Source organism: Channa argus, chromosome 22 (genome assembly GCF_033026475.1).
Source record: "Channa argus isolate prfri chromosome 22, Channa argus male v1.0, whole genome shotgun sequence".
Taxonomy (NCBI): Eukaryota; Metazoa; Chordata; class Actinopteri; order Anabantiformes; family Channidae; genus Channa; species Channa argus.
The window spans coordinates 11,900,764-11,927,038 of NC_090218.1; the positions used below are offsets into that span (position 1 = coordinate 11,900,764).

The 26,275-nt window shown below is 40.4% G+C and overlaps 1 protein-coding gene across 4 annotated transcripts in view; it reads right to left on the minus strand.

The window, feature by feature from the left end:
- si:dkeyp-23e4.3 (rho GTPase-activating protein 7) overlaps positions 1 to 26,275 on the minus strand; it is an 84,955-nt gene that overhangs the window by 8,902 nt on the left and 49,778 nt on the right. Inside the window, exons 1-10 of one of the 4 annotated variants that reach the window (XM_067491458.1) lie at positions 21,324 to 21,667; positions 7,602 to 7,673; positions 7,398 to 7,479; positions 6,865 to 6,928; positions 5,988 to 6,592; positions 5,629 to 5,848; positions 4,997 to 5,377; positions 3,934 to 4,292; positions 2,695 to 2,871; positions 3 to 162 (exon numbers count right to left, since the gene is read on the minus strand). In XM_067491458.1, the coding sequence (XP_067347559.1) occupies positions 3 to 162; positions 2,695 to 2,871; positions 3,934 to 4,292; positions 4,997 to 5,377; positions 5,629 to 5,848; positions 5,988 to 6,592; positions 6,865 to 6,928; positions 7,398 to 7,479; positions 7,602 to 7,673; positions 21,324 to 21,390 (2,187 nt within the window). In that variant the 5' untranslated portion in view covers positions 21,391 to 21,667. Of the gene's footprint in view, positions 1 to 2; positions 163 to 2,694; positions 2,872 to 3,933; positions 4,293 to 4,996; positions 5,378 to 5,628; positions 5,849 to 5,987; positions 6,593 to 6,864; positions 6,929 to 7,397; positions 7,480 to 7,601; positions 7,674 to 21,323; positions 21,668 to 26,275 lie in introns of those variants that run through there. The other 3 variants (XM_067491457.1, XM_067491456.1, XM_067491459.1) reach the window with 3 other exon arrangements.

The following is a 26,275-nucleotide window of genomic DNA, read 5'->3' on the forward strand; positions in this document are numbered from 1 at the left end:
ACCTGGTTGAGACAGTGGGTCCTCAGGTAGACCAGGGCTCTGAGGATGCTAGAAGGAAGAGGCTCTCCAGTCTGCTGGACGTTGAGGAGCAGAGGAACCCCGAACACCCGCTGCCCTTTCACCTCCGTCACCTGGGCCTTCCTCAGCAGTTTAGGAACACTCCTAAATCAGAGACCTCCGTTAGCTTTTTCAACACAAGTCAAACGGCACAGATTTATGCCCTGAGAGAAAAGTTCTAGAAATTAATGCACGCTCAAAAAATGTTTTGCAAACGTCCAGGGAATTTGCTGAAATTGGCTGCTGTTGCATCCATTTACTTTTGAAGGCAGAGCCAAATAAACATTTTTTTATTTGGTAGGTCCCAGTGTGCCGCTCTCATGCGACGCAGGCGTGGAGAAATCATGAAGGTTCAACAAAGAGACCTGACTTTCTGAAGTTTGTTCATGCTTGAGAGATAATGAAAGAAACTTTTAACACCAGTGACTGAAACCATTTTGGAAAAAAAAAAAAAAAAAAAAAAAAGCCTTTTAGCTTCCAACACTGAAAATTGTGCAGAACTGAGTGCACTCTGCTCAAAACTGCAGTTTTGTCATAATCAAAATAAGAGATCTGAAGCACTCAAGCAATGAGTAATAACACATGTTCTCTACTCATACTAAAAGTAAAAAATAAAAAAAGTCAACCCCAAAGTACAGACGCACAAAGAGAAATTGTATCCTACAGGCACTCGAAATGCTTTTTAGCTCCCTTCCTATTCCGATCGTGTTTCTTCCATGTTTTAGCAGCAGGTAATCATCATTAGCTGCATTAGCTTGAACTGATTAATGAATCCTGGGGAGATTTAAATGTTTTAAGGTTTTTTTCTGCTGGAGTATATAGTGATAAGTGTTAAGGAATATGAACTAGTTCTTCTACAAAGTTCTTGTCTTGCTCATGTTAACACGCACATAATTTTCATCACTTCTATGAGATTTAATAACTTTAAATGCATAAACACAGGAAACTTGTACGAAAAGATTTTTAACCTGCTGCCATAATGTCCTGATCCTGAAAGTAGAAGACAAATGAAGAGCTCAGTCCCTACATTCATCCTTATCTCCCAGAGTCTAACACCCTCAGCGAAAATCGAATTGGTTTTCTACCAAAGCATAAAACAAGCAGGTCATATGTTTACATGAGGCGCATATTAAAAATACAAATATTCTGCAGCGTAAACACGCAGAATGCTTGAATGTTTTATTGGTCTTAGAAATGAATTTGTCTCCATTTTGCATGAGAGCTTAACCCAAAAACATGGTGTAGGAGGCAAAACACTGATCTCTCTCAATCAGTGTGTATGTGCATAATAATAAGTACAGTGGAAACATTCACTTTACACTACAACAAGCTGCAGTTTAAACTCAAATGAACTTGCACCTCAACCTACATCCAGTATATTAGGGGGAAAGCAAAATACAGCAGTTTAACCCAGGACCATTTTTGACCTGCAAACACATAAATGTCCACTGCAAAGTTAGAAAAGTGGCAAAAATGACCGAAAGTGACCAAAACTGAGAAAAGGTGCATTAAGGGTCAGACGCAGAAAGAAAGAGACAATAAAAGCTTAGTGTTGGAACCAAAGTCATTTTTAACACAAACTGATTTTTCAGCCAAACAGCTTTATGTCATTTGTACTTGCAAACACAGATAAGTTATGTTTTAGACAATGTTGAGACCATCAAAACTGAAACTGAAAGTAATGGACGGCATTAAAAGTGTTGTTTCCTTTCTGAGTGTAGAAAATGATCTGGGCAGAAGGTCTGATGTAAAGGAGTGGGAACGTGTGAAAACAGGCAGTGTAGGTGAAGTAATCACAAAAGCTGAAATGATGCACAGATTGGGACCAAACACTTCTCATACTTGGTGATGAGAATAAGCACAACATTTGTCAACAGTGTTTAGAAAGATGTACTTTAGTCCTAATTCTCCGTGTGAAGATTTAGTGGCATCTAACAGTGAGGTTGCAGAAAAACCATTTCCTCTAAATCTTACATGCTGCGTATTCAAGGCCTGTTTTACAACACACACTCACTGGCCACTTTATTAGATACACCTGTACAATCTAATGCAGGTCAATACAACACCTCTGCCATGAATTCTACTTTGAAATTGCCAGAAAGGTGATAATTCTAATCTCGTTTATTATTGGGGTCACAGTGGGTAGTGGAGTCGTACTGGACTGCATTGTAAGATGAGGTGGTTTTAATGTCTTGGCCCTCTCATTCATTTTAAATAGGGTGACGACGTGGAGGACAAACACAACGTGACCCTCCCAGGAAAGAAAGTCGCCTTAAATAGCAGCAGTTCCTGTTTTTTTATTTATTTTGTAACATAGTTCATTCCACTCAAAGTATGTTGCTGCTCAAGACAAGGTTGCACCTGAGCCATGAATAATGAATGAATTTTCTAAATAAGCTGCCTGAAATATTTACCCTCCACCCGCCCACCTGCTCTCCTTTCCACAGTTGTTTCCTTGAAGAAGTTTCTCCACACAGGTGTGAAGGAGCAAATAACATAACAGTACTGTCTGAATTCTATTTCTCACCTTCCTACATCTCTTCCTCTGTCCTTTATTTCTGCTTAACGCTCACACATATTTTCAAGCATGAAATCACCCAAATATTCCCTGAGCCTCTGTGCTTTCTGACATCTTACCAGTTCCAGCCCTGCTTGCAAGATGGGGAGTATTTGTCCATCAGAGCGGTGAGTTTAAGCAGGGAGAGTTTCTGCAGCAGGAGGAACTGGGACACAGACTGGTTCTCCATTCGAGGACTGGTGGACAGGGAGGGCAGGCTCTGCTCACTGGACCAGTGCAGCTGCTGGCTCACTCTGCTGAACACACAGTGGGCATTACAGATGAGTACCCTCTCTCTCTCACACACACACACACACACACACACACACACAGTACCTGAAATGAAAGCAACTGTCTCACAGAGTTATGCATTTGTACTTAGTTTTGTTTACAGAAAATATTAGGTTAAAAATGATGATTGTTGAGTAGCCCGTGTGTCTGTTCTAAAAATAGCTGATCATAGTGCCACTTACCAATGAGCTGCATCTAATTTTTTTGTTGCTATTATCTTTTAAATCACATTTGAAAGTTATTGTGAGAAATCATTAACATGATCCGTGTCTTCCAATAGATGAATATCATTAATTTAATCAATTATTATTAATATATAATTAACGGTAAATTGAGCAAATTAATTGGTACCCAGGAAGTAGCTCTCAGTTTCAAAAAGGTTGGTGACTCATGATCCGCATTTGCCTACTGCAAATGCAGTATTCACTTTAAAGCTGTTTCATTTAGCATGCTACGCTACTTTAACACTGGCCTGTGCAAGAGTTGCAAACTTTTGATTTGATTGTCTGGATCTTTGAACTTAATCTTAGCCTGTTAGCGTGTTATTATTGGATGAGGAGTCCTGTAGGCCTACATGGCATAAATGAAGTAGGCTATAATTTACCAAATACAAAGTGCTGTATTAACAGAAGAAAATAGAAACCAGCAGCATCCAGCAGCATTCTCTGTTGGTGTTGTGGCCTTTTACATTACACAAGATGCTTCATAACCTTTTATTGGCGTATATCTGAAAACAGAAATACCACAACTACCAGATATAAAAAGCCTTCAAAACCATTTACTGTGAGGTCGCTACTTTTATCTTAAGTGCCCCACAGTGACTTCACTCCTGTTTTGGTTGATGCCTGAGGAAACAAAGCAACATTATTCTTTGTGTCAACTATATTTCTATATAAGGCTGAATTATTGTTTAAAAACACTTATGAAGCACTTTTCAGTTATATCGCTGTGACACATGATATGCTCTATACATAAAACTTGATTTAATAGCAGTTTTTATTCTTGCATTATGCTCTAAGCTTTTTCACCTGCTTCCTGGTGTTGGCAATACTGTCTTGAGCTCCTCTGTTTTCACTGGCACTTTGTCACAGCTCTCTGCCTCCTCATCCTCCTCCTCCTCCTCCTCCTCTGTATCATGTGCATGCTGCACCTCCAGTTGGATGTGACTAGGGGAGGGGGGGCAGGGGGAGGTGGCCGAGGAGTCGTGGGTAGGCAAGTCCTGGGAGGAAGAAGAGGAAGATGAGGAAGATGAGGAAGAGCCTCTCTGGGAGTCGTCCTCCGATAGATTCTCTGACCAGGTAGAGACCAACTGTTGGAGGTTGTTGATCCTCTCCAACACGTTGTCCAGAGCTGAGAAAACGTCCTCATCTGCCAAGAGCCGACTGACCTGAGAGAGAAGAAGAGTGTGAATTTACCAAACTCTTCCCATCAAACCAAAGGAAACACAAAAATGATTATAACTGGTTACTTAAAGGCCATTACCTGACAATTTCTATAAAAATGTATATCAACTTTGCCATGGCTGCCATGTTTTTGTCAAAGAGGGTGCCAGCTGCCAGCTTTGTTCCAAACTGCCCTGTTTCTTCTTCAGAGAGACAAATCTCAAAGTGATTTATGCCCATTGTCAAAGATTATTGTATAGTTTCATTCCAAAATGGAATTGGATGCGAGCACTCACAAAATGATTTCTGGTTTATGAGAAGAGCCCAGCTCCATATGGAGCTTAGCTTAGTAGAATCAATATCCTCAATTGAATTGTGTTTTTATAGACTGACAGATTTTTGCAGGAGATTATATCCATTTTAAGTAGAAAGGGAGATGAGACAAAGAGAAAGAGAGATACAGAGCCTCCATCTTGTGCTGTCTGTTTTATTTTTGATTGGTATGATTTGGGGGGAGTGTTTGAAGCTGTCTGTAAAAGCTTTACAAAAGGGGACGGATGGAAGAATTTTACAGCCTTGTTACACATAAAACTTATTTATTTATCATGTTGATCCATGAGACAGTGGCAAGTGGCACAATGACTGTTACCACAAGGTTAATAAATCAATAAAGAAATAAATAGAGTGCAGTAACAGTTCTTTGACCCACCTCAGACTCTATCCGATCACCATCCCTGCCACCTTTACACAGCTGCTGGTCGTTGGGGACATTGTCATAGATACTTAGCCGGTGATCCAGCACAGAGTGCGGGTTGGCAACGGTGACGTTACAGCTGGACGTAGATGATGAGTCCTTGGCCCCAGTGGCCAGTGAAGACTTTCCATAGAGGGAACTGTTTCGCCCCCGATAACCGTGGAAACTACCGGTTCTCCAGTTGACTGAGGTTTCATCGATAATGGGGGACATGATATTGTGTTTGTGGGCAAGGGAGGTGGGGAAGGTTCCCGGCTTGTGTCCTTGGGGGATCTGGAAGACAAGGCTCTCGTGGCTGCTGCTGCTGCTGTTGTTGTTGAACTGGTTGCTAAAATCCTGAGAGGGTGAATAAATGAATGAAGGAGTTATGGTAAGAAGGAACAGGTTCAAAATGGAACACAAGCCATTTCTCTTCAATGCAACATAGGAGTAAAAGATAAAATAAAATAACAACATAAAATGAATGGTCTGCAGCCAGGCACCGGGCTTTAGATTCCCTAAGTTAAGCTACTGTACATGCACCGCAATGTTTCATCAGGTTCGGGTCATAGTCTGTGAAAGATGCAAATGGAAATCTCAGAACTGACCTCTGTTCCTGTGCATTTCTGGTTGTCCCAGGTCGATCCCCCCATGACCCCTACACGGCTATTGGAGCGTTTGCAGTTACTCCTCACTCGGGTGACGGGGCTCGGAGTGCTGACGGCGCTACTGCTCTCAGAGCGGCTGCTGCTGCTGCTGCTGCTGCTGCCGATAGTGTGAGGAGACGAGTAGGAGGAAGATGCACAACTGCCGGGTCGGCCCTGCAGACTGGAGACATTCAGCAAGGGAGAAATCTTTGGTGAGATATGCATGAGAAAATTCTTAGCAGGCCGACGACTTTTGGATCCAGTTGAACATAAGACTATCAGGATTGTGAAAGCCACAGAAAATAATTACCAATCCTCACCTTGTTGGGCCGTGCAGCCTCTCCATCCTCTCCTCCTCCTTGACCAGATGTGGCCCACCTATAACATGCCGGGCCCGACTCCTGCTGTTGCTTCCACTAACAGGAACAGAGAGAAGCAGTCCAGTCGTCCCTCTTAGCCTCAGTTTCTCCATCTTCCTCAGCAGACTGGTGCACTTCCTCTTTGGTGGTTTGTCTGGAAAGCAGCCCTCAGCTTCCAGAGTCATAGTGGGTGACCCTTCACCACCTACCACGGCAAAGGGGGCTTCACTGAACGAGGTGTCCGGAGACGGGGTCTTGTTTGTTGAAGAGCAGTGGGAGCTCCTCCCACTGGTCTCCTGGACCCCCGTGGAGCTGCCAATTGCAGTGGCTGGGATGGTAGTAGGTTCCCTGCTACGCTCGTGATATCCGTTATGGTCTTCGCTGTCGGTGCTGCTGGAGCTGTGGACCGAGCTGACATCATGGCGGTCGGTGACGTCACAAAGGGGTCCAGCAGGGCTGTGCAGTATGTACATGGTGGAGTCAAGGCGTCGCCATTGTCGCAGTTGCCTGTCATAGGTCCAGTTGGGGCTGATGGTGCAGACGTCTTCCTCATCACAGTCATCTCCCTGGAAAAAGACGGATCTGTTAAAATCCCTGCCTTAGATTTTAGAGTATTACAACACATTTTTTTCCCCCTCTTTTCTACTGTGGGAGTTTAATTTCTTTCAAGAAGATGGGTCCTTCTCCTCCTCAATAGACTATCAGCTGAAATCAAAGTAAAGTCAAAATCAAGTGATGCCTAACAAGCAGATTTGAAGGTGGGACAGCCCAACAGCTCCAGCTGTTTCAATAAGAGAGTCCCGCTGTGTTGGAGTTTCTCTGTTCCCTCTCAGCTTACCCTGTGTTTTGACCTCCTTGGCTCCAGCCTCATTTCCACACATTTGTTTAAAGTGCTCAGTCTCCTGCAAGAGCAAGAACAGAGGAACATAGTGGTTAAACAAGCAGAAACCTGTTCCACACATCAACAGAACTATATTGTATTCTCATCAATGATTGCATGCATATAAAGTCGTTTTTAAAAATGCAAGTCTAAAAAAGTTTTATAAACAGTTTGTAGCATTATGAAGGACAGAACGGGCCTTTCAAAATTGTTAAAGCAAACTGTTTAAGTTTTAAACTGTTATGTATTTCACGTTTCTATCTGCTACAAAGGCTAAGAAAAAGAAGCATTCGTGAATTTGTCGTCTTTCAGAAAACCCTGGGGTTTTCAGAGGATACTTTTAAACAACCCCATGTGTTACAGATGGTATTTTTAGAGGATGCCTCAGATCTTAGTAAGTTAAACCCTAAACCAGCCGAATAAATGAAAAAGGAGCAAAAAACTTTCCCCTGCAACCGTACAAATACCCATGAGCCAAGAAAGTGGGTGACCTGATGAATGAATCCAGAGCGTCCTTATCCAGGAAGTGGTGATCACGCTTGGCCCACTCAATATCAATGGGGAACCTGCAGTCTGACATACAAATGAGGACAAATTACACACTAAGTCGCTGCCTGAGACATAACTTAACAGTCTGTCAGAGTTGACCCTGCAGGCTGTGTGGTGCAGGATTACATTAACAGCCTCATATTTACCTTTGAACAATTGCACATACTGAGGGAAGCCGGCCGCTCGTAGCCAATCGCAGGCCTCCCTGGCTTCAATCTCTGCAAACACAGCGAGAATGCAAACAGCAATTATAATTATTTCATGCTCCGCCCACTTGAAGATATTTGCACTTATTTAGTCACCTGTTCATGAAGTTTAAGAGAAACTGTGAGAGAAAAACTGGAGGCACAAACAGGCTATTAATTATCTGTGTCTCTTCGAGGAGGCAATTTTAATTACTGCTAATTGGCTGAGAATGGGGATGTGTGCTTCTGAGAGAGGAGGAGGAGGGTTTACAAGTTTGTTTCCAATACATCCACCATCCATCTGCCTTCCTTCGTTGGTGCACGAAAAAGTCACACAGGAAGTTCTTCACACACATAAACGTAGCACTATGAACTTTGGAGTCTTTGTTCTAATGCAGATATCTGATCATAATGTTCTGTAAAAAAACTAGAAGCTCACAAACCCCTAACACACTAATTTCTGTCTTTATCCAGTGTGCAAAAGCAAAAATGACAACTTTGTCAGACAACTTTTATTGGGATACCGACATTTAACTGATGCTATGAAGAGTATCTGAAGGTACAGTAGGCTGCCCACAATGTTTATTATTGCAATCATCCATAAGGTTATTTTCTAAATCTGTGCAGACCGTTTATGCATTTTGCCGTATGTCCCATCTTTGATTTATGCTCTCCATTCATTCACTTATTGAGTCCTATTTTTATTAGGAGTAGATAATGAAAACTGTGTGGAAATGCCCATGAGACAAGGTTAGGTATGAAATATTCTTTACGATTTGGTAACATTGTTTATTATATTTTCATAAAATTAAAGTAGTGACTCTTTAGTTAAAGGTGACAACAAATCATATGCATATGTTGCTCTATAACCTCTATGTACTTTTCAGCGTTGATGGTGTCTTTCCAGATGTGGAAGTTGTCCACACCATAGGCCCTAATACACCCCCAGACCATGTCAAATTTCATACCAATATCAAATTTTGATTCTTCTGACCACATAACAGTTTTCTATTTCGCCTTAGACCATTTTAAATGAGCTTTGGCCCAGAGAACATGGCAGCGTTTCTGGATTGTGTTCACATATGACTTCTTCTTTGCGTGATACAGCTTTAACTTACATTTGTGGTTTGCACAAGGAACCTTTCACAGACACTAAGTGTTTCTGAGCATATGTAGGGATGTGCAGTAGAAGATCACACACACATCCACTTTTGGCCTTTTTCCTTGTCCCTTGTACACAGAGAATCCTCCTGATTCTTTGAATCATTTGATGATACTATATACTGTAGATGGTGGGATCTTTGAAGTCTTTGCAATTTCATGTTGAGAAACATTTTTCTGAAGTCGTTCAACGATTTTGTCGACACTGGATTGCATTCGATTGTACAGGTGTACCTAATAAAGAGGCCAGTGAATGTCTAATTCCATGACTAAGAGGTTTTAGAATCATTGTGTATTCCCTGTAATGTTAAACCTCTCTCCATGCATAAGAGGCCTGTCTCAGAATGATGCCAAAGGCGTTTGTTGTTTTCATATTCATGCAGCATAGAAAATGGCCGAAATTAGCTGACACTGAAGAACAGCAGCAGCAGCAGCAGTTAGCCCATGACTGACTAGCCCATGGTTCTCTTCTGGTGGTTTTGTTTTTACTGCCTACTTATTTGCTTCGGCCGAGATGAAGAGAAGGCCCCTAATTCCCATTTTATTTTTTTTGACTTTTCAAACGTTTCCTTAAAACTCGCTTGAAAGCAGGGTTGGAATTTGGCATATGATGTGATCTTGCCGTTTCCCAGAATCTCCAGGGGTCAGGAAACAGCATGATACAAAGCAGATGGCTCAGATACGCAAATACTGGAGGGGACATTCAGTATACTGTATATGGCAATCATCAAAGTGACAGAAGGGATAGACAGAACCATAAATGTGAACAATGTAAAACACATGAATTACCATAACATATACAGTATTTACGGTGACCCTTCAACCTGCCTAATGCTTACACATTGTTCCCAGTGTCACGATGGAAATTTGGCATTTGAGATTGTAAAAGAGATGCGGTGCCCTTGCAGGGTGGCGGTCTGACGTGTCCATGAGAGGACGTGCAAATCCAGGGATTTCTGGATCTACTTTAGTTAGAACCCTGACCTTTACATGGCAGCCTCACAACCACAGCCACTGACATCATTCAGAGCACTGTCATGATCCATTACCATCACTGAAAACTAGTCATCATTTGACAACCTTGACAGTTTTCAGTTAAAAGCTCTTGTTATTGAAACATTTGGTTTCTGAGTTGAGAAAATGGCAACTCCGCTTCAAGAAAAGGTTTCTGTCAGTGGCACGTGTCGAAGTGTCCTTGAGCACGACACTGAACCCCAATTTAGTTGCTCCCAGTGAGTGTTGGTCAGCTGCACAGCAGCTCCTTCATTGGTGTGTGTGTGTGCGAATGGGTGAATGAGAAGCAGTGTGAAGTGCTTTGAGTGGCAATAGGAAGAAAAGCGCTATATAAAGTGCAGACCATTTACCAAGTGCAGATTATTTAGTTTCAGGCCTTCAGGGGAAATCTTGGTGAGGAAAATGGAAACGTGGATTTCAGTTCTACAGCAGGCATAACACCAACAAAAGAATGAAAAGAAGCAGACTAAATCCAACCTGGCTGAAAAAAAAACTACTTTTTTTTTTTTTTTTTATTCTGTAGAAAGTAGAAAGTGTTAAGATGTTAAAGATGCACTAGGTGTTTTTACAACGTTGCAAACACAGCCAAGAGCCAAAAACGGCATCAATGTGTTCATGTTCACCCGCCCTCGCGCCTGTGATCACTCAGACATCTACCTCTACGGCAAAGTGGTGAGAGCAGGGGAAAAAGATCAAATAGTTTGAGTTTTATTTTTCTGCATGAGCTATTCTGGTCAGGAGACTCTATGGGTTTCATTATGGATTTGATTTGTTTATGTCTATCAAGTTGCATTTTTGCTTCCTCACTGAGGACAATTGCTTTTTTGACTTTGGTCAACAACAGGCCTCTTTGTTTAAATGTCATTTACAAATGTATCATACAAACTATATACAAAACATAATTTAAAAATAAGAACACATTTCTCAACAGAGCTGGGACCTATAGAAGGATCTACTATAGTTAAGGGGATGGTATTATGTCCATTTCGACAATTTCTAAGGTATTTTAAACGTGACAACTTCTTAAACAGCCCAGATCCTCTTCTGCCTTCTATAATGGCAGTCAAAAAATAAAAAATGAAATAATATTAGAATAAACATTATTCATGAGCCCCTTCTATGTTTTGCTAAAGGTATTGCCTCTACGTTTATCACCAGCCAATACACAGTTTCCTATCCTGCAGCTACAGCTACCTCATGGCGGCTGCTTGGGATGTAAATAGAGTAAGAAAGTAGTTATACAGCAATTTAAAAAGTGGACTCAGATGCTGAATGTGAAGGGGATGCACATGCTGTTGCACAACTGACACTTTAAAAGGATGTTTCAGTGCTGTAGAATAATAGCAAACTTTCATTGTTGTCCCCCAGCTGTTGTCCCCAGCTGGAGGCAGCCAGCTTAGCTTTAGCACAGATGTGTCGCAGTCCTTTGGAAGCAATGTTCATGTTCCCTATTTTAAAGGTGTATCAGGTAGTTAGTGTGTAAAGCACACGCTCCTCATCTGGCTACAATTCAAACTCTGTCTATAGAAGTTCTGTTTTCTCTGCATCGCTCTGGACAGCGGTGGGCTTGTCTCACATATGCCCAGTGTGATGTCACAGTGGGAGCAGCTCTAACACAGGTCGCTGTCAAGCAAAACGTCAGAGTTCTAATGAACTTAGAAAGTTCAGTACACTTTTACAGCACAACAGGGCCCCACCATGATTTTAATTTACCTCACAGCCCTTTATTTATCATCCTGCCAAGCTATCCCCAAATTTTCTTGCATTATTTAGTTTATTATTTATTACTTTCTTTTTCTAACTTCAGAAAGTGTGTTCAGTTGAGATTATTACAGTTTTGTTGAAGTTTAATTACCAGGGACAAGCTAAGCTGCTGAAGTCAGCAAGAATGCTTGTCCTCTAGTCCTGGGGAGTTTGGACTCCAAGTACGTGCGTCCAACCACGGCTGTATTGACATTCACATTCTGTCTTTTGGAGGACAATACATATCAGCAGGTCGACGAAGCTTCGTGGTTCCTAATATTGTTTTCAAATAATGAAACAGCCTCGTTTGTTGCTTGTTTCACTTGCTGCTGATTAGTGCCGACAAAGAAAATCAACACATTTGTGAATTTAACTGTGTATTGTGATCCTAAATCAGCACTGTTTGCTGTGTGCTACTTCACATTCATCAAGACATGTACATTTTCTTTTCGCTGACAAGGAAGGAATGATGTCCGTCACACACAGGTTTGAGAATGATCCCATTACTTACATCATCGAATTAAGGTTTGAGTCCAGTCAGGAACAAAACACTCCACACTTGTCAGAAACAACAATAAACTTTATGAGTCAACCTCCATGTTTGGTCACTGACTTCAGCTGCCATATTTAGGGGCCACTCTCTACTGGGCTCAGCTTTTACGTAACAGATGGTATCTACTGTGCTCCTGAGCGTGACCGCAGCAAGCAGCGGCCTCTTCCCCTTCCAAATGACTTTGTCTCTGAGGAAGTTGTGATTTGGCCCCTCTGGGCTCTGATAAGAGATTCGGATGTGTGATTAGGGCGACTCCACCCTGCTCGCGCCAGGAAGCTGGACAGCATGTGTCTGGATGTTGAGAGGGACTATGGATGGTGGGGTTACGTGCTCACTGGACCGTTTGTGTTGCTTGTTTATGCAATTTTGTGAGGCCAAAGCTTTGGCCTCACAAAATAACTGCTCCCCGTGGATGAACTTAATTAGAGTTTGAAGTTTCTCTGTCGGGGCAATCACTACAAATTACATCAAGGGAAAAGAAGAAATATACAAATGGGACACACTCACACATGGATTTGATGTTCCCTTGAGGCCGATTACACTGTGTCACAGTAATATTTAAACAAGCACTTTCAGAAGAAAGTCCAATATTTAGCTAATGTTTGAGGACTTTCACACCACTTTAATGCCTCACTAGGCACCTGTGCGGCTGCTGGAGGATGAAGCACATTGCCGTTTTGCTTGCAGTTCAGGGAACGCTTAAGAGCCTCATGCAGATGTGGTCAAGATGGGGCCATCTTTCAAAAAAGGCCAGTACTGTTTCACTCTTACTTTTCACAGTATCTCTGATGTTATTGCCCTGTCAGTTCAGTGAGCTCAGCAAGGTAGAAATTGAGATATCTGTGGTCACAAACATCTATATAAATCTCTGCCTCTGTGTGTGTGTGTGTGTGTGTTTTCATCACTACAGAAAACCAAATGCGCATGTCATGATGCAAATGGTGCAAATTTTAAATGATGTTTCTATACAACTATACTGCAAATGGAAATATGAATTTAACTGCAGCTGAACTATATTTTAATTAACATAATGACTATATGCTGATTTCTTCTTATTCCAGGAGTTGCCACAGTGAATCATCTTCTCCCTACATCGATGATGTGAGACAAAAAACATTGGGTGCTCTTCCTGACGTAGTGCTCTCCAGTTTGCTAGGCTTCTCCTGTAAATTTGGCTTCTTGTTCTTCCATAAGATCATAATCCATCCAGTGCATTACATTCCATTATTGCATCTGCAGTTTAGTTGCATAGGAATGCAGTTTTTAGGAGACAGGATTGGCTGGTGTCACAATATTTGTGATGGATCCTTCAGGTAAATCTAATTACTCTGCTTGCACTATCAATTTGTTTTCATTATCCAGAGAAAATGGGGCTGGGACTTGCTTAAAATTTCACTCAAAAGCACAATTACCAGCTGCATATAGCTGTTATGAAAGACACAAATGTAAAACTTAAAGAGAGTACCCCTCCAAGTGCAAACAAGGTCAATTTACTCTTTGGATTATGCATTTATAGACCAAAATAAAGATATAAATGAAGAAATATTATCAAGTTATGTATGACACAAGACAAATCAGGAAAGAGGAAAAGTAATTACATTACAGTATGAACTATAAAGCAGCAAAGGGATCTACTCACATTTGTGCAAAGGCAAAATAACTTATTAACCTCATGGCCGCATGATTCTTGACCATTATAATAGATTTGATTAAATTCAGGCACTAAGCTGACCCTCGTATCCCCGCCATCCAGCAGAAAACAATAATTAAAAGTAAGCGCTAATTCCACTGAAGAATGTAGCATGTGAAGGACAGCAGCGGCCTAAACACTGCCGAAATGTCGGTACCGCCATAAAAACCTTTCAGCCATTCAACTTTCTGTCTATACAGGAAGGAAATCACAGACATGCAGCATACATACACCTATACAGTTCAATGCTAATAATTATACTGTGCGTAAAGGCCTCAATTAATCTTTAGATTATGAGTGAATTTAAATGACAAGCAAATACATTTTAAATACTAAGTGTCTGCAGGGCTGAAAATGTTAAAGTCATTAATGCTGATTGGTAATTACTCTGCTATTAAAGACAATTTACTCCCATTAACTGTTTTGACTCATCATACCCCATTAGAGAAACAGATCTTTGGAGAAAGTTAATGTATCCACTGCTTATGTCATATCATTTAAAATAACATCACTTTTCAGCTCAAACTAATAGGAGCAGAACTGAACAGGAATTTTAACCTATCCAAGGAAAGGTGACCATCCATGAACTTGGATGATGGTACAGCCTTAATTGCAGCTCAGCTTTTACTACATTGCCCATTGCCTCTCAGTAAGACAGAGGTTTGGTTTTCTGAACGTCTCAAGAGTCTTGCAATGCGCCACTTGCTCAGCAAAATATAAAAACGCCACAAGCTAGTGCAATTTCTTCTTTAAAGATAAAGAAGCAAATACAACTCCTAATGATGAAAAACTCCTCCGGGTGATGTCATCTGGAGGAGTTTTTCAGCTAGAAGCAGATAGCAATCAGGGGGAAGTTAAAAGCATTCATGTATATTTACACCATAAAACTAAAGCCATAGAAAGCAAGTTGAAAATTGGTGACGTCACCTTTTAAGTTAGGGAACACAATGCAAATACAAATAATGATCTTACAAAAATACACAAAAACAACAGTGTGACACCAAACATGTAAATGAAACCAAGGTCCGACCATGTTTCAAGACTACTGAGTCTTCATTCTGTGAAACGACAGGTGAACCAACTTGAACCTGACCCGAGAAATTCCACAGTTAATATGGAAACTCTCCTAACGGCCAATACGACAGCAACCCAGACACCTGCCTTCTGTCACTATTAAGTACCAGGAATAAAACTTCATTTTACACGGAAGGTGAACTGAGAGCTGCTGCGGCGGCTGTGAAACATCAGCGTCATCATCACATTAGGTAAGAGATTTAGCAATATTCGTGTGGACGAGACATAATCTTTACTGTACACCTACGAGTCCTATGGACAAGTTGGACAAAGCTTGTGTTTGTGAGTGAATTATTCTGATCTGACAAGTTAAACTGAGGTAAGACAGGAAAGCAGAAAAACATATTTCTGCTGCACTACACTCATTTTCCTCAAATATTTGATTTATTTAGTAAGGGCTTATTTCACAAAAAAATATTAAACTAAAACAAGAGGATATGTTCCTGACATGTACACCGAGACCGTCAGTATATGTTCCAGGAACCAGGTCATCGGGGACCTGGGGTTATTTTTTACTTTGAAGGACACCTTCAGTGATTTTGAACGTGCTTCTTTTGGTTCATAAACTTCCTTCTGACTTCCTTATATCAAAATATCTCTCTACTTCTACTTGGGAATAGCCTTCAGGTGACATCACTTGGAGGAACCTTCAGTTCAGATTTTGCCATCTTGTTTTTCACACTATTAAATCTGTAGTCACGGTCAACCTGCTCCCCCAGATGACATCATCTGAACTCCTAATGATGAAAAACTCCTCCGGGTGATGTTATCTGGAGGAGTTTTCAGCTAGAAGCAGCTAGCAGTCAGGGGGAAGTTAAAAAGCATTAATGTATACTTACACCTTAAACTAAAGCCATAGAAAGCAAGTTGAGAATTGGTGAAGTCACCTTTTAAGTTAGGGATGTTAAACAAAAAACACAAGTTTCTACTTAAAAATAATTTTTGTACATCTTTCTTAGTCAAGGCTTTTTATTTGTCACATCTGTTCTTTGGTAATTTTATACTTGGGTTTAAATATATTGTTATTGTAATTCACTCTTTTTGCCTTTGATTCAACTTGAATTAAATGAAACCCATTCCACTGAATGTTTTCATGATTATTATGTTGAATTCATATGATTTAACAGGACCTTGCCACATTCTGAGTAGGACCTGGCTCACCTTCAGCTGGCAGGTATAACTGCATTAGCTCACACCTACACGCAGTATAATCATTCTCTGTGCACTGTTTCCACTGTTGCTAACAACATTGTCTGTCCTGAGCCTTGGTGCCAGTGGAAAGGATGTCTTTACTGGGTTTGGATAAGTAATCCCTGGTTACCGTGAGGCCAATTGGAAGGGCTGGCGGGGCATTTCTTAGAAACAGATATGACACAACTCAACAGTATGCTGCCAGCTGTCAGCAGGCCAAGCCAAACTGAACCACATGAGGGAGAGATGCGTTTTAATTTTTTTTTTTTTTTTTTATTTTAATAGGGACACACTTCACTTGTTGTGTTCTATGTCCAAAATAAACTTCAGGTCACCTGCCAACAGCTGCTAAGTGTACCTGCCAAGAGTTGATTGTACCAGTCAAGTTAAATTACATAACATATTTGGAGAGGCTGGTTCCGGTTACTTCATCTTCATCATCCAAATCAGCTGGAAGGCTTAAAAGAAAGTGAGTACATCGTCAGAGAGGCAGCACACAAGCTCTGTTTCAGTCACTAGCTGTTAAGCTATCAAGGCATCAGCCAGAGGTTCAGTAAATGACAACCGGAATGTCCGAGTCACTTGGCCTGAACATTAAACGGACGTCACAGTGCCAGCTTCTTTTTACAAAGTCCAGTGTTTCCTACACATACAATACACTTGGGTGGGCCACCAAAGTATATTTCCTGCCGCCCGAGCATATTTGGTCACCCTTTTTTTTTCTGTCCAGGAGATCAGCAACATTCAAAATCAATTAACTTGAGGACTACTTCCCCTTATTGTACCACACCTGAAGGATGCCCATTTGCTGCCTGAAACAGTAGCTCAGTACACCTGCCAGTAACCATAATTCCATGATTTCAAGGAATGACAGGACATATGAAGCATGTTATCAGTGTGTTTGCTCTCTACACAGTGGTAGAGAAACAAGCTTTAACATACCGCAGATTGTCTCAATAAGTATCACTCCAATTTGTCTCCGTAGTAGTGATCGGGTCAATTAATCAGGCCAATCTTTGAAATTTAACTACCATTTTTTAAATACCATGGCATTAAACATACTAAATCATACAGGTGAATCAGCACATATGAAAAAAAACCTGAATACTGTAACCTTCATGAAGTATGGATTTATCAGAGCAGCTTATTTTCAGCTATGTGTACCAATCAGTATTGTATGATTCAGAAATACCTTAGTTTTCTTAGACATTCTTGTGGCTGCTCTACAAATAATATTTTTAAAGGGGAACATAAATCTAATTTAGTTCTGAATTCATTTAGTTTGCTAATAGTTTATTTCAAAATACTTCACACAATTCAGATATTTTCTATATTCAATCAAGTTCAGCATGTTTAGCTCTCATTTGTTATTTTTAAATAGCATTTTATATGGAAAAAAAACCATATTGGTTGAAGACCACTCACAAATCAGAGTGAGACCTCATGTCACCTTGAACAACTTCTAGTTAAATTTCATATCAAACTGTAGTTCTGAATCACGACCTTCAGTATCAATCTTTGAAACAAGTAGAAGACAAGTGCGTAGAAGACAATGTAAGTAGGCTGTTAATATGTAAATACAAACAAATGGCATAGAATATTTTTACTATTTACATACAGACAGGAGCCTGTTTAATGTCTGACTGAGTGCACTAGTGAACACAGCAGGTCATTGTCTGGAGGATTTTCAGCAGTGAGTGGGTGTGTATATGATGTTTTTATACTAATATACAAACATCTGAGAGTGAAGGAGAAGAATCATTTACATGTAGACGCCAACAAAACGGGAATAATGATGAGACTCAGAAGCGTCTGTTGTAAAGAGCCATGACACACCAAGAAATGATGAAAGCGATGAAGTCTGGCTGTTAAGACTGTTGCATCACCATCAGAAGATAGGACTGAAGATACAATCTGCAAATTCAGCAGCATTGGCTCCATTGTCTCATCGCTCTGTTGGAATTCTCAGATGAAATGAAGGCCGGCGAGAATAGAGTGGTCTCTCACTGTTGGGGACTGCAACTGTTCCAACATGCTGAATCAGCTTAAAAGCTGCTGTCGAGGGTCCGAACAGTGCCAACGATGCAGGACAAACCGCAACATTAAAGTGAGAGAAGCTGACTGGACTGATACTGATCATCCACGGCCCGAAGTTGTCAGACAAATTTAAGAAATGGCACGAAACCCTAAACAATTCACTGAAATTTCCACGGCATGTTTTTGCATCACGTCCTGGTTCCTGCACGTTTAACCTAGGCTCCACCCATTAAACCAAATGGAGTATTTCAAGTAGGGGAGAACCTGTCTGACATGGACAATGTTTTGTTGGTTACATGTGTGAAGGGTAACTACCAACAATGTCTTGACACGATTCTCTGGAATTTATATGGTTAGAGTAGGCTCCATTGGTCGAGTGTTGATTTTAGCTGCAAAATTATTGCAGAAATTTGAACTTGCCTTTTACCAGTTTCCACAGGAATCATTCCGAATATAAATCCTTACAAATCAGGAAACATTTTCCTTTTTTTCTTTGCATCCAATGTAAAACGTCAGCGACAAAGGTAGAAGAAACAAGAATGTAGAAGAATATTCCCAGCTAAAATTGATTTTGACATTAATCTGAGGCACAGATTTGGCCGGTCTCATTCTACATCACCACCGTTTCATAAACATTTATGAAGGTGGTTTAGCTACAAAGTGAGCTCACATATTTTAGGCTGGTGTCTTGGAGGCTACGGATTAGCATTGGATTTTAAAGCATCCCAGCAAAGCATTTAGATGAAAATATTGATATAATATGCTTAAAGGATTAGTATGACATTTAAGAAAATATGCTTACTCGCTTAGCTAGATGATAAGATCAATACCACTGTCATACGTGCCCATTAAATATAAGGTCCCAGTCAGCAAATGTCTAGCTTAGGACAAAGACTCAAAGCAGACATACTATATGTATGGAAGATAAAAGAAAACCATCTGAAACTGCAGCCACAGTACATGAAGAAGGGTAGAGGACTATAGATATTTGCTAGGTTTGACATTTTGTCAGGGAAAGGGTGCTGGAACGTTCCACACATGCTAAAACCAAAACCCTCTTTAGGGATGTTTTTATGTAGCTGTGACTGAGGCCTTTTCCAAACCGTGGAAGAACATTGAACAAAACAAGCAAGAAACACTTAACCAGGTGTTAATTATTCAGTTAAGGAAAGTTCTACACTGGACGTGAAACTCTAAATTGTCCCGTTGTTGTGAAAGATTTTCATAATTAATGAGCCACCTGTTTCCTACACAGAAAGAAAGAATTAACCTTTCAGGGTAAAACAAGATAACAGCAACAGGTGGGCAGTGACTGAGGGCAGTGACATAAAATACAGCAACAACAAAGTACATCTACTATGGTACAATGTTGAGATATATCAATTTGTTTTATTTGCATTTATATTTATTTACCTTTACTTTAATTGGAGATGCATAGTGTGCCTTTGTATTTCACTGGACTTTGGCAGCTATAGTTCAGATTCTCTGCAATGTTGCATTATTATGGATGAAGCTGGTGTCAGTACACAACCTGGTTAAAATCAGCTCCACCTTTACCAAGTCTCTATAGTAATGCTGAGCTTCATTTTACATTTTTCACCTTTGAAAGTGTGTTCGCTGTTTAAAGCACAGTTCCCACTAAACATTTTCTCATTTTTAGCTGGGTTTGACTGGTTGATATCCACCAACATTTGCTTTTTTAAACCAACATTTGTCAAAACCCAAGGGTGTTGTTAGGCTTCTACTAATCTAAATTAAACATTTTTATTTGCCGCATGCTAATTTTTGTAAACTAATTTTGATTTTGGACATGATTTTTAAAGTGAGCAAAGATGGTAACCAGCAATGACAAAGCTTTTTTGTTTGTTTGTTTGTTTAACAAAACACAATTCTAAAATGTGTTATGCACATTGGATGATTAAACACTATAGCTTTTAACACTGGCACCTCTGATTTGTGTCCTCTGTGGTATTAGTGCCTTCTTTGACTTTATCGTTACAATGGTGTTTGGTTTTTCTTCATTTTTTCATCTTATTTACAATTTATGGATCACGTAAGTTTAAGATTATAAAATGTGAGCTATAAAATATAAGAAAAGTGGGGAGGTAGAGCATGTTTCCAGAGTTCAGTATTATGTACACACACACACACACACACACACACACACACTTCAATTTAGACGATATAAAATGACAAATTTTCTGCTGTTTTAGCAGTGGACTAAAATTTTCAGCATTTAGTTTCCACATTGAGGTTTTGGAAATGACCTAATAAAAAGCAAAAATCGTATAATCAGACATTTTGGGTTCGATGAAGAAAAAGGCTCCACTGACTCTAACTCCACTAGGCTCTATTAACTGTTACTTTACCATTAAAGAAAAAAGAAAAAAAAAGAAAAGACACAAATCCAACTTTCTTTCCCAAGATCTTCTTCAGCATTTACAGTCACAGCCACTGACCCACAGCAATTACTACAGTGATAGAGCGAGGAAATAGCGTTATACCAGGAGTGAAGCAAAAAGTCAAAAATTAAAACCAAAATCACAGATAAAGACAAAGATTTCAGATGAAATGAAGCTAAACTATTGAATGGTTTACCTGAGACTTATGAAAAGTGCATTACTACAAAGACAAAAACAATGTCAAAGTTTTTAGACACAAATTCTCATTACAAAGTTTGGGTATTTGCAGTTTTCCCTAGCAAGTGACTACATACCACGTACATTCACAGCGATTCCTACGGTCTTCTTGCCAGAGTGAAAGCTTTTTGTTCTACCCGGGTTCAAAACTGTGCTCATGAAGTTTTCAGACCCACAGCCTTCTAACAATAAAGGACTGTCTGTTGAGACTGGAGTATTTCAAATTCCTTTTTGCTTCATGAATCAAGAATTAGCCTGTTACCACATATGATATGAAATATTTACGAACACAAAAATGAGAACAAGCAACAGCTGCACGTCATTCCAGTGTTTATTCACTTTACCCAGCAAACTACAAGGACACTTTCACAAGCAGTCAGAAAAAAAGCTCTCCAATCATTCGGCTCCGTTAATTACTTTTTAAGCTCATTAACCAATCATGTCCTTAATGAATGTCATCAAGCACCAATTGTTATTTGTCATCAAAATGTAAACAGGAAGGATTGAGAGGTTTAAATTCTCATCATTTCCCAGTCTGTCATATAACACAACACACAAGCTAAAGCTGAACATGTACTCACTTGTGATCAACATGCTTCTGAAGTCGTAAGTGGAGGAAACTTTAGCAAATTTCCATTTTACCCTCATGAACGTGTGTAGATACAGATGAGCTGAGTCAATAATCCAGTGTTGTAACAGAACAGAAAAGTCCAGTAGTGCTGCTCATTTTGGGCATCATGGTAAGTCATGGCTGAAGGTTTCTCCTTTTCCTCTACCACTCCTCTTCCTCTGGCCTGGGCCATGTGAACACTGCTGGGTAGGGGGTGTGGGGGGTCTCCTAAAAATAGCCTCGGGGAAACACTTCAGACACACGAACGCATGCCTGATGAGACTAAAACTACTTACAATCTCTGTATAGGACACAGACGAAATCCTGGAAAGACCAATTCTATAGAGACGGGAAAAAAAACAGATTCCAGACTGAGCTGGCTGCCTACGTGGTACTGGAGTGACCAAAGGGAAGTCTTGAGTCTGTTTTTTTGTTTTTTTTCCCAAATCTTTTTTGTCTAAAACCAGTATCATTAAATTCTGAGAGTCAGAAATGAGGCAGTAAGATTCGTACATGATCATCACAATCATAAGGCTCAGGTGGCTAAATTACAAATAAAAAGAGCGAGGAAATTAACACGATAAACTTTTTTTCCTTTTTTTTTGAGATTGAACACTTTTCAATCAGCTCAAATATCTGACCTTCTCCTAGCAGGTTGATCGTAGGGGGCACTGAAATAAAACCACTACAGATGAAAGGAAAGACACATTTGTGACTAAAGCGAATGACTCGGCTCGAGAAAAGATAAAGTTCTTGCAGTACCCTAATAGTCTATAGTTCTCTTAGGTTTCATCTCCGCTCAGTCCAAAGTATACCATTAGTGTTAATGGCCTTCCATTTAATGCGTAGGTGTTTGATTATGGGCTTTTAAATGTGAGTAACTCCCTCAGAGAAGAGACGAAAAGAGGAGAGCAGTGTGCGTGATTCACTACATTAATTCACAAGTGAAAGAGAAAGTGGGAGTATGTAAACAACTAATGGACTTTTTCCACAGTCTGTCGAGAGCCACGGACTAAGTGGAGGAAGAGTAGACGGGGAAACAACAGAGGTTGAGACATCTTTCTCTACCTATAGAATCATTTCTGAGAAGATGACTTGTTTTATGGGTTGTTTTGTCGCGCGCACACACAAACACAGTATGTGATTTATGAAAACACACTAAACAGCCGTCATTGTTATACTTTGGAGACTCAGAGCTCCTGCAGTGGAACACAGTCGTTCTCCAGTATCACAACAAGTGAGCTTCAGCCATCTTTGAGATTTCCTGCCCAGCAGCAAACAGAAGACAAATATTGAGAGACTAGCGGCTGGAGATGGGCAAAATGTAGCAGCTGTCAACAACAGTCACGTAATTTCCTCATAAACTTGTTAAGACAAAACTGAAGAATGATTATAATGGTTCCCTATTACCTGATAAAACTCATAACAGCGTCTCCTGAAGTAGTGCCCCCACGGTGCCAGGCAAACCAGACCCTCGTAAGTACATTAGGAAACATGTAGTCTAGATTACTGAAATGCCGTCGGTTGGTTGGATTTAGGCACAAAGACCACGGTGTTAGGATTTGAGAAATGGATCACATAAGTCACCTTAGAAACTATGATGGGCTACTACAACTAAAGGGTCCATTTAACAGAAAGACATACAGTTAAAACCAGATGTTTACATACACTGTAAAAAGACATCAGCTTTTTTTTTCCCCCTCAATGTCTGACATGAAAATCAGACTGAACCTCTGTGTTTAGGTCAGTTAGGTTTATTAAAATTATTGATATTTGCTAAATGCCAGACTGATTTAATAATGTTTTAAAGAATTTTTGTATTATTTTCTTCAAATTCAGAAGTTTACATACACCAAGATCACTAGGCCTTCACACAATTTGGAAAAGCCCAGTTGATGATGCCATGGCTGTGGAAGCTTCTGATAGGTTAACTGACAAAATGTGAGTTAATTAGAGACACAGCCATGGATGTATTTTCAGTGCCCACCTCAAACACACTGCTTCCTTTTGTGACATCGTGGGAAAATCAAAGTAAATCAGCCAAGATAACAGGAAGAGAATTATGGACCTCTAAAAGTCTGCTTCAACCTGGGGTACAATTTGCAGATGCCTGCAGGTGCCACGTTCATCTATTCAAACTATTATACACAAGTTTAGGCACCATGGGAATAGCCAGCCATTGTACCTCTCAGAAAGAAGATGGGTTCTGTGCCCTACTGATGAATGTGCTTTGGTGCAAAATGTGTGTAATAATCCAGGAACAAAAGCAAAACGACTTGTGAAGATGCTGGTTAAAGCTGGTAAGAAAGTGTCATCTTCCCCAGTGGAGGAAAATATTTCGGGAGGAAAAAAGGGGGCCATTGTAAATGGCATCATGAGGAAAGAGCATTATGTGCAATTAGGTCTTCAAATGGACAATGACCCCAAGCATACTGCCACATTAGTTAAATGGTAAATGGCCACTTATATAGCGCATTTATCCAAAGGGCTTCACAACGTGATTGCCATTCACCCACACACACACCAATAGCGGTGGCGTCATGCAAGGGGCTCCCCTGACCCACCGGGAGCAACTTGGGGTTCAGGGTTTTGCCCAAGTACACTTTGACATGTAGCTAGGAGTGGGGAATCGAACCCCTGACCCGGTGGTCTGTGGACGACTGCCTTACCAACTGAGCTACAGCTGCTCCTAGTTACAAAGTGGCTTAAGGACAACAAAGTCAATACTCTGGAGCGGCCATCACACAGCCCCGATCTTAATCCTATAAGAAATTAGTAGGCAGAGCTGAAAAGGCAGCAAGGCGGCTTACAAACCTGACTCAGCTGCACCAGTTCTGTCAAGAGCAATGGGGCAAAAATTTCAGCAAACTATTGTTAGAGGGATCCTTGGAGAAGGATACACAAAATGTTTGACCAAGTCGTACAGTCCAAAGCCAATGCTACCAAATACTAAATATAATACTAACACTAAAATAAGTAATTAAAAATTCTCTCTCATTATTCTGGCATTTTGCAAATTTAAATAATTCTAACTGACCTAAAACAGGAAAAGTTTAGTCTAATTTAATGTCAGACAAATAAAATGGTTGTGTCTTTTTAAACAATGTATGTAACTATTATATCTGGCTTATCCCGTGAGTTCAGGGTCGTCACAGCGGATCATTGTCCGCAGGTTGATTTGGCACAGTTTTACGCCGGATGTCCTTCCTGACGCAACCCTCCCCATTTTCTACCGGGCTTGGACCGGCACTGCACAGCTGGGGAGGGGATTGGGCTGTTAGGGGTTCAGTGTCTTGCCCAGAGACACTTCAACATACAAGTGTGTGTGTTTGTATGTATGTATATATAAAAAAATAAACAGATATGACCATGATTTTTGCTGTCTTAACTAAAAAGCTTTGTATTGCTTGTACCAACTTCAGTCACCACTGAAAAGTCAGCAGGATGTTAAATGTTTCTCGTTAGTCCAGTTATAAATTTCATTTTCAGATGTGTCCGGCTTATTTAAAAAAAAAAAAAAAAAAAAAAAAAAAAAAAAAAAAAACCACAGGATCTGACTAGTTACGCAAGTTACTGAGGAAAGTTCAGTGTTATGCTCACACACACACACCAGCTGAAATCCAATCCTCCAATGAACACTGGACATCGAGCAGCAAATTATAATCACCATTATCAATATCATGCATTTATTCATTTGAAATTCTTTTGAAAGCATCTTTCCAACACCATGGACAGAAAAGACATTCAGTCTCTGACAAGATGTTGACTGAAAATAAAAAAAAAATCCGGATTAAAGCAGAGCTCAGGGCCTGACCTCTGGTTGAGTTAACAAAAAACCTCTCTCTCTTTCTGCTGTGCATAAAGGTTACACAGGACTGCATTTCCTTTTCCCAAGCAAGAGCCTCACGGGCGTCAGAGGAGGAAGAATCAAACAATAGTCCCAGCGGATGGGAGTTTCTGTGAGTGTGTGTGTGTTTTTCTGTGAGTGAAATATGTGTATGAATGTGTGCGTTTGGTGTTTGAGGGATGAAGCTATAATCCATGAAGATGTGATGTCTTGTGTTAACTCTCACAAGCTTAACCCCACTGCATACTCACTGTTGCTTGCATGTGTGCTATCGTGCGTGTTCGAGTTGATTCTGGGTACATGTGATTGTGTTTGAGTGTGTGTGTGTGTGTGGGGGGTGTGTGCGCTGTTTGTTGTCTGATCTGAATCGAGCCTCAGAGACTCTGGGGCTGGTATTTCCGATGAACAGGAAGGGGCCAGCTCTCTTGAACTATGTCCTCTCCTCTGAGCAGTGCAGCACAAACTCTATCATTACATCTGTGTGTGTGTGTTTGTGTGACACAAACAGTTTGAAATTGTCTTACATACATACAAAGCCAAAATAAAATATGAAAATTTTGACGAAACAGTCAATATATAATTCATTTAAGACACTTATAAATTAAAGGTATTTGGTTTCATCTTCTCATAGGTAAGTTTTTGCTTCTTTTCTCTGTTTAATATCACTGTCTCACTGAATATCGTTCAGTTTTGGACTGCTGCTCAAGCAAACTGAAGGTAAGGGCAGCGGATTTCGGCTCGAGACCTGAATCAATAAGGCCCTTGGTGGCTGGTGGGATTCAAACCCGCGGCTTTCTGCATCCCAAGCCAATGCTCTACCACTGAATTCACCAGGCCCCGTGAATAACCAACTAATGATACTCCTGTGAATATTCCAGAAGAATTGTGTTACCATGTAGGGGTGCAAATCACTTGATTCATCACAATATGATCTTATAATAACTCACAAAGCCAGTGACACAATGTTTGGATGATGCAATTTCAATTCAGTTTATCCAGGGGCCAGTTGGTGTCATTAAAATAGCAGGTCAAAGTTATATCAGCATCTGTTGTCTGTTTTGTCAGTCTGTTCTTCA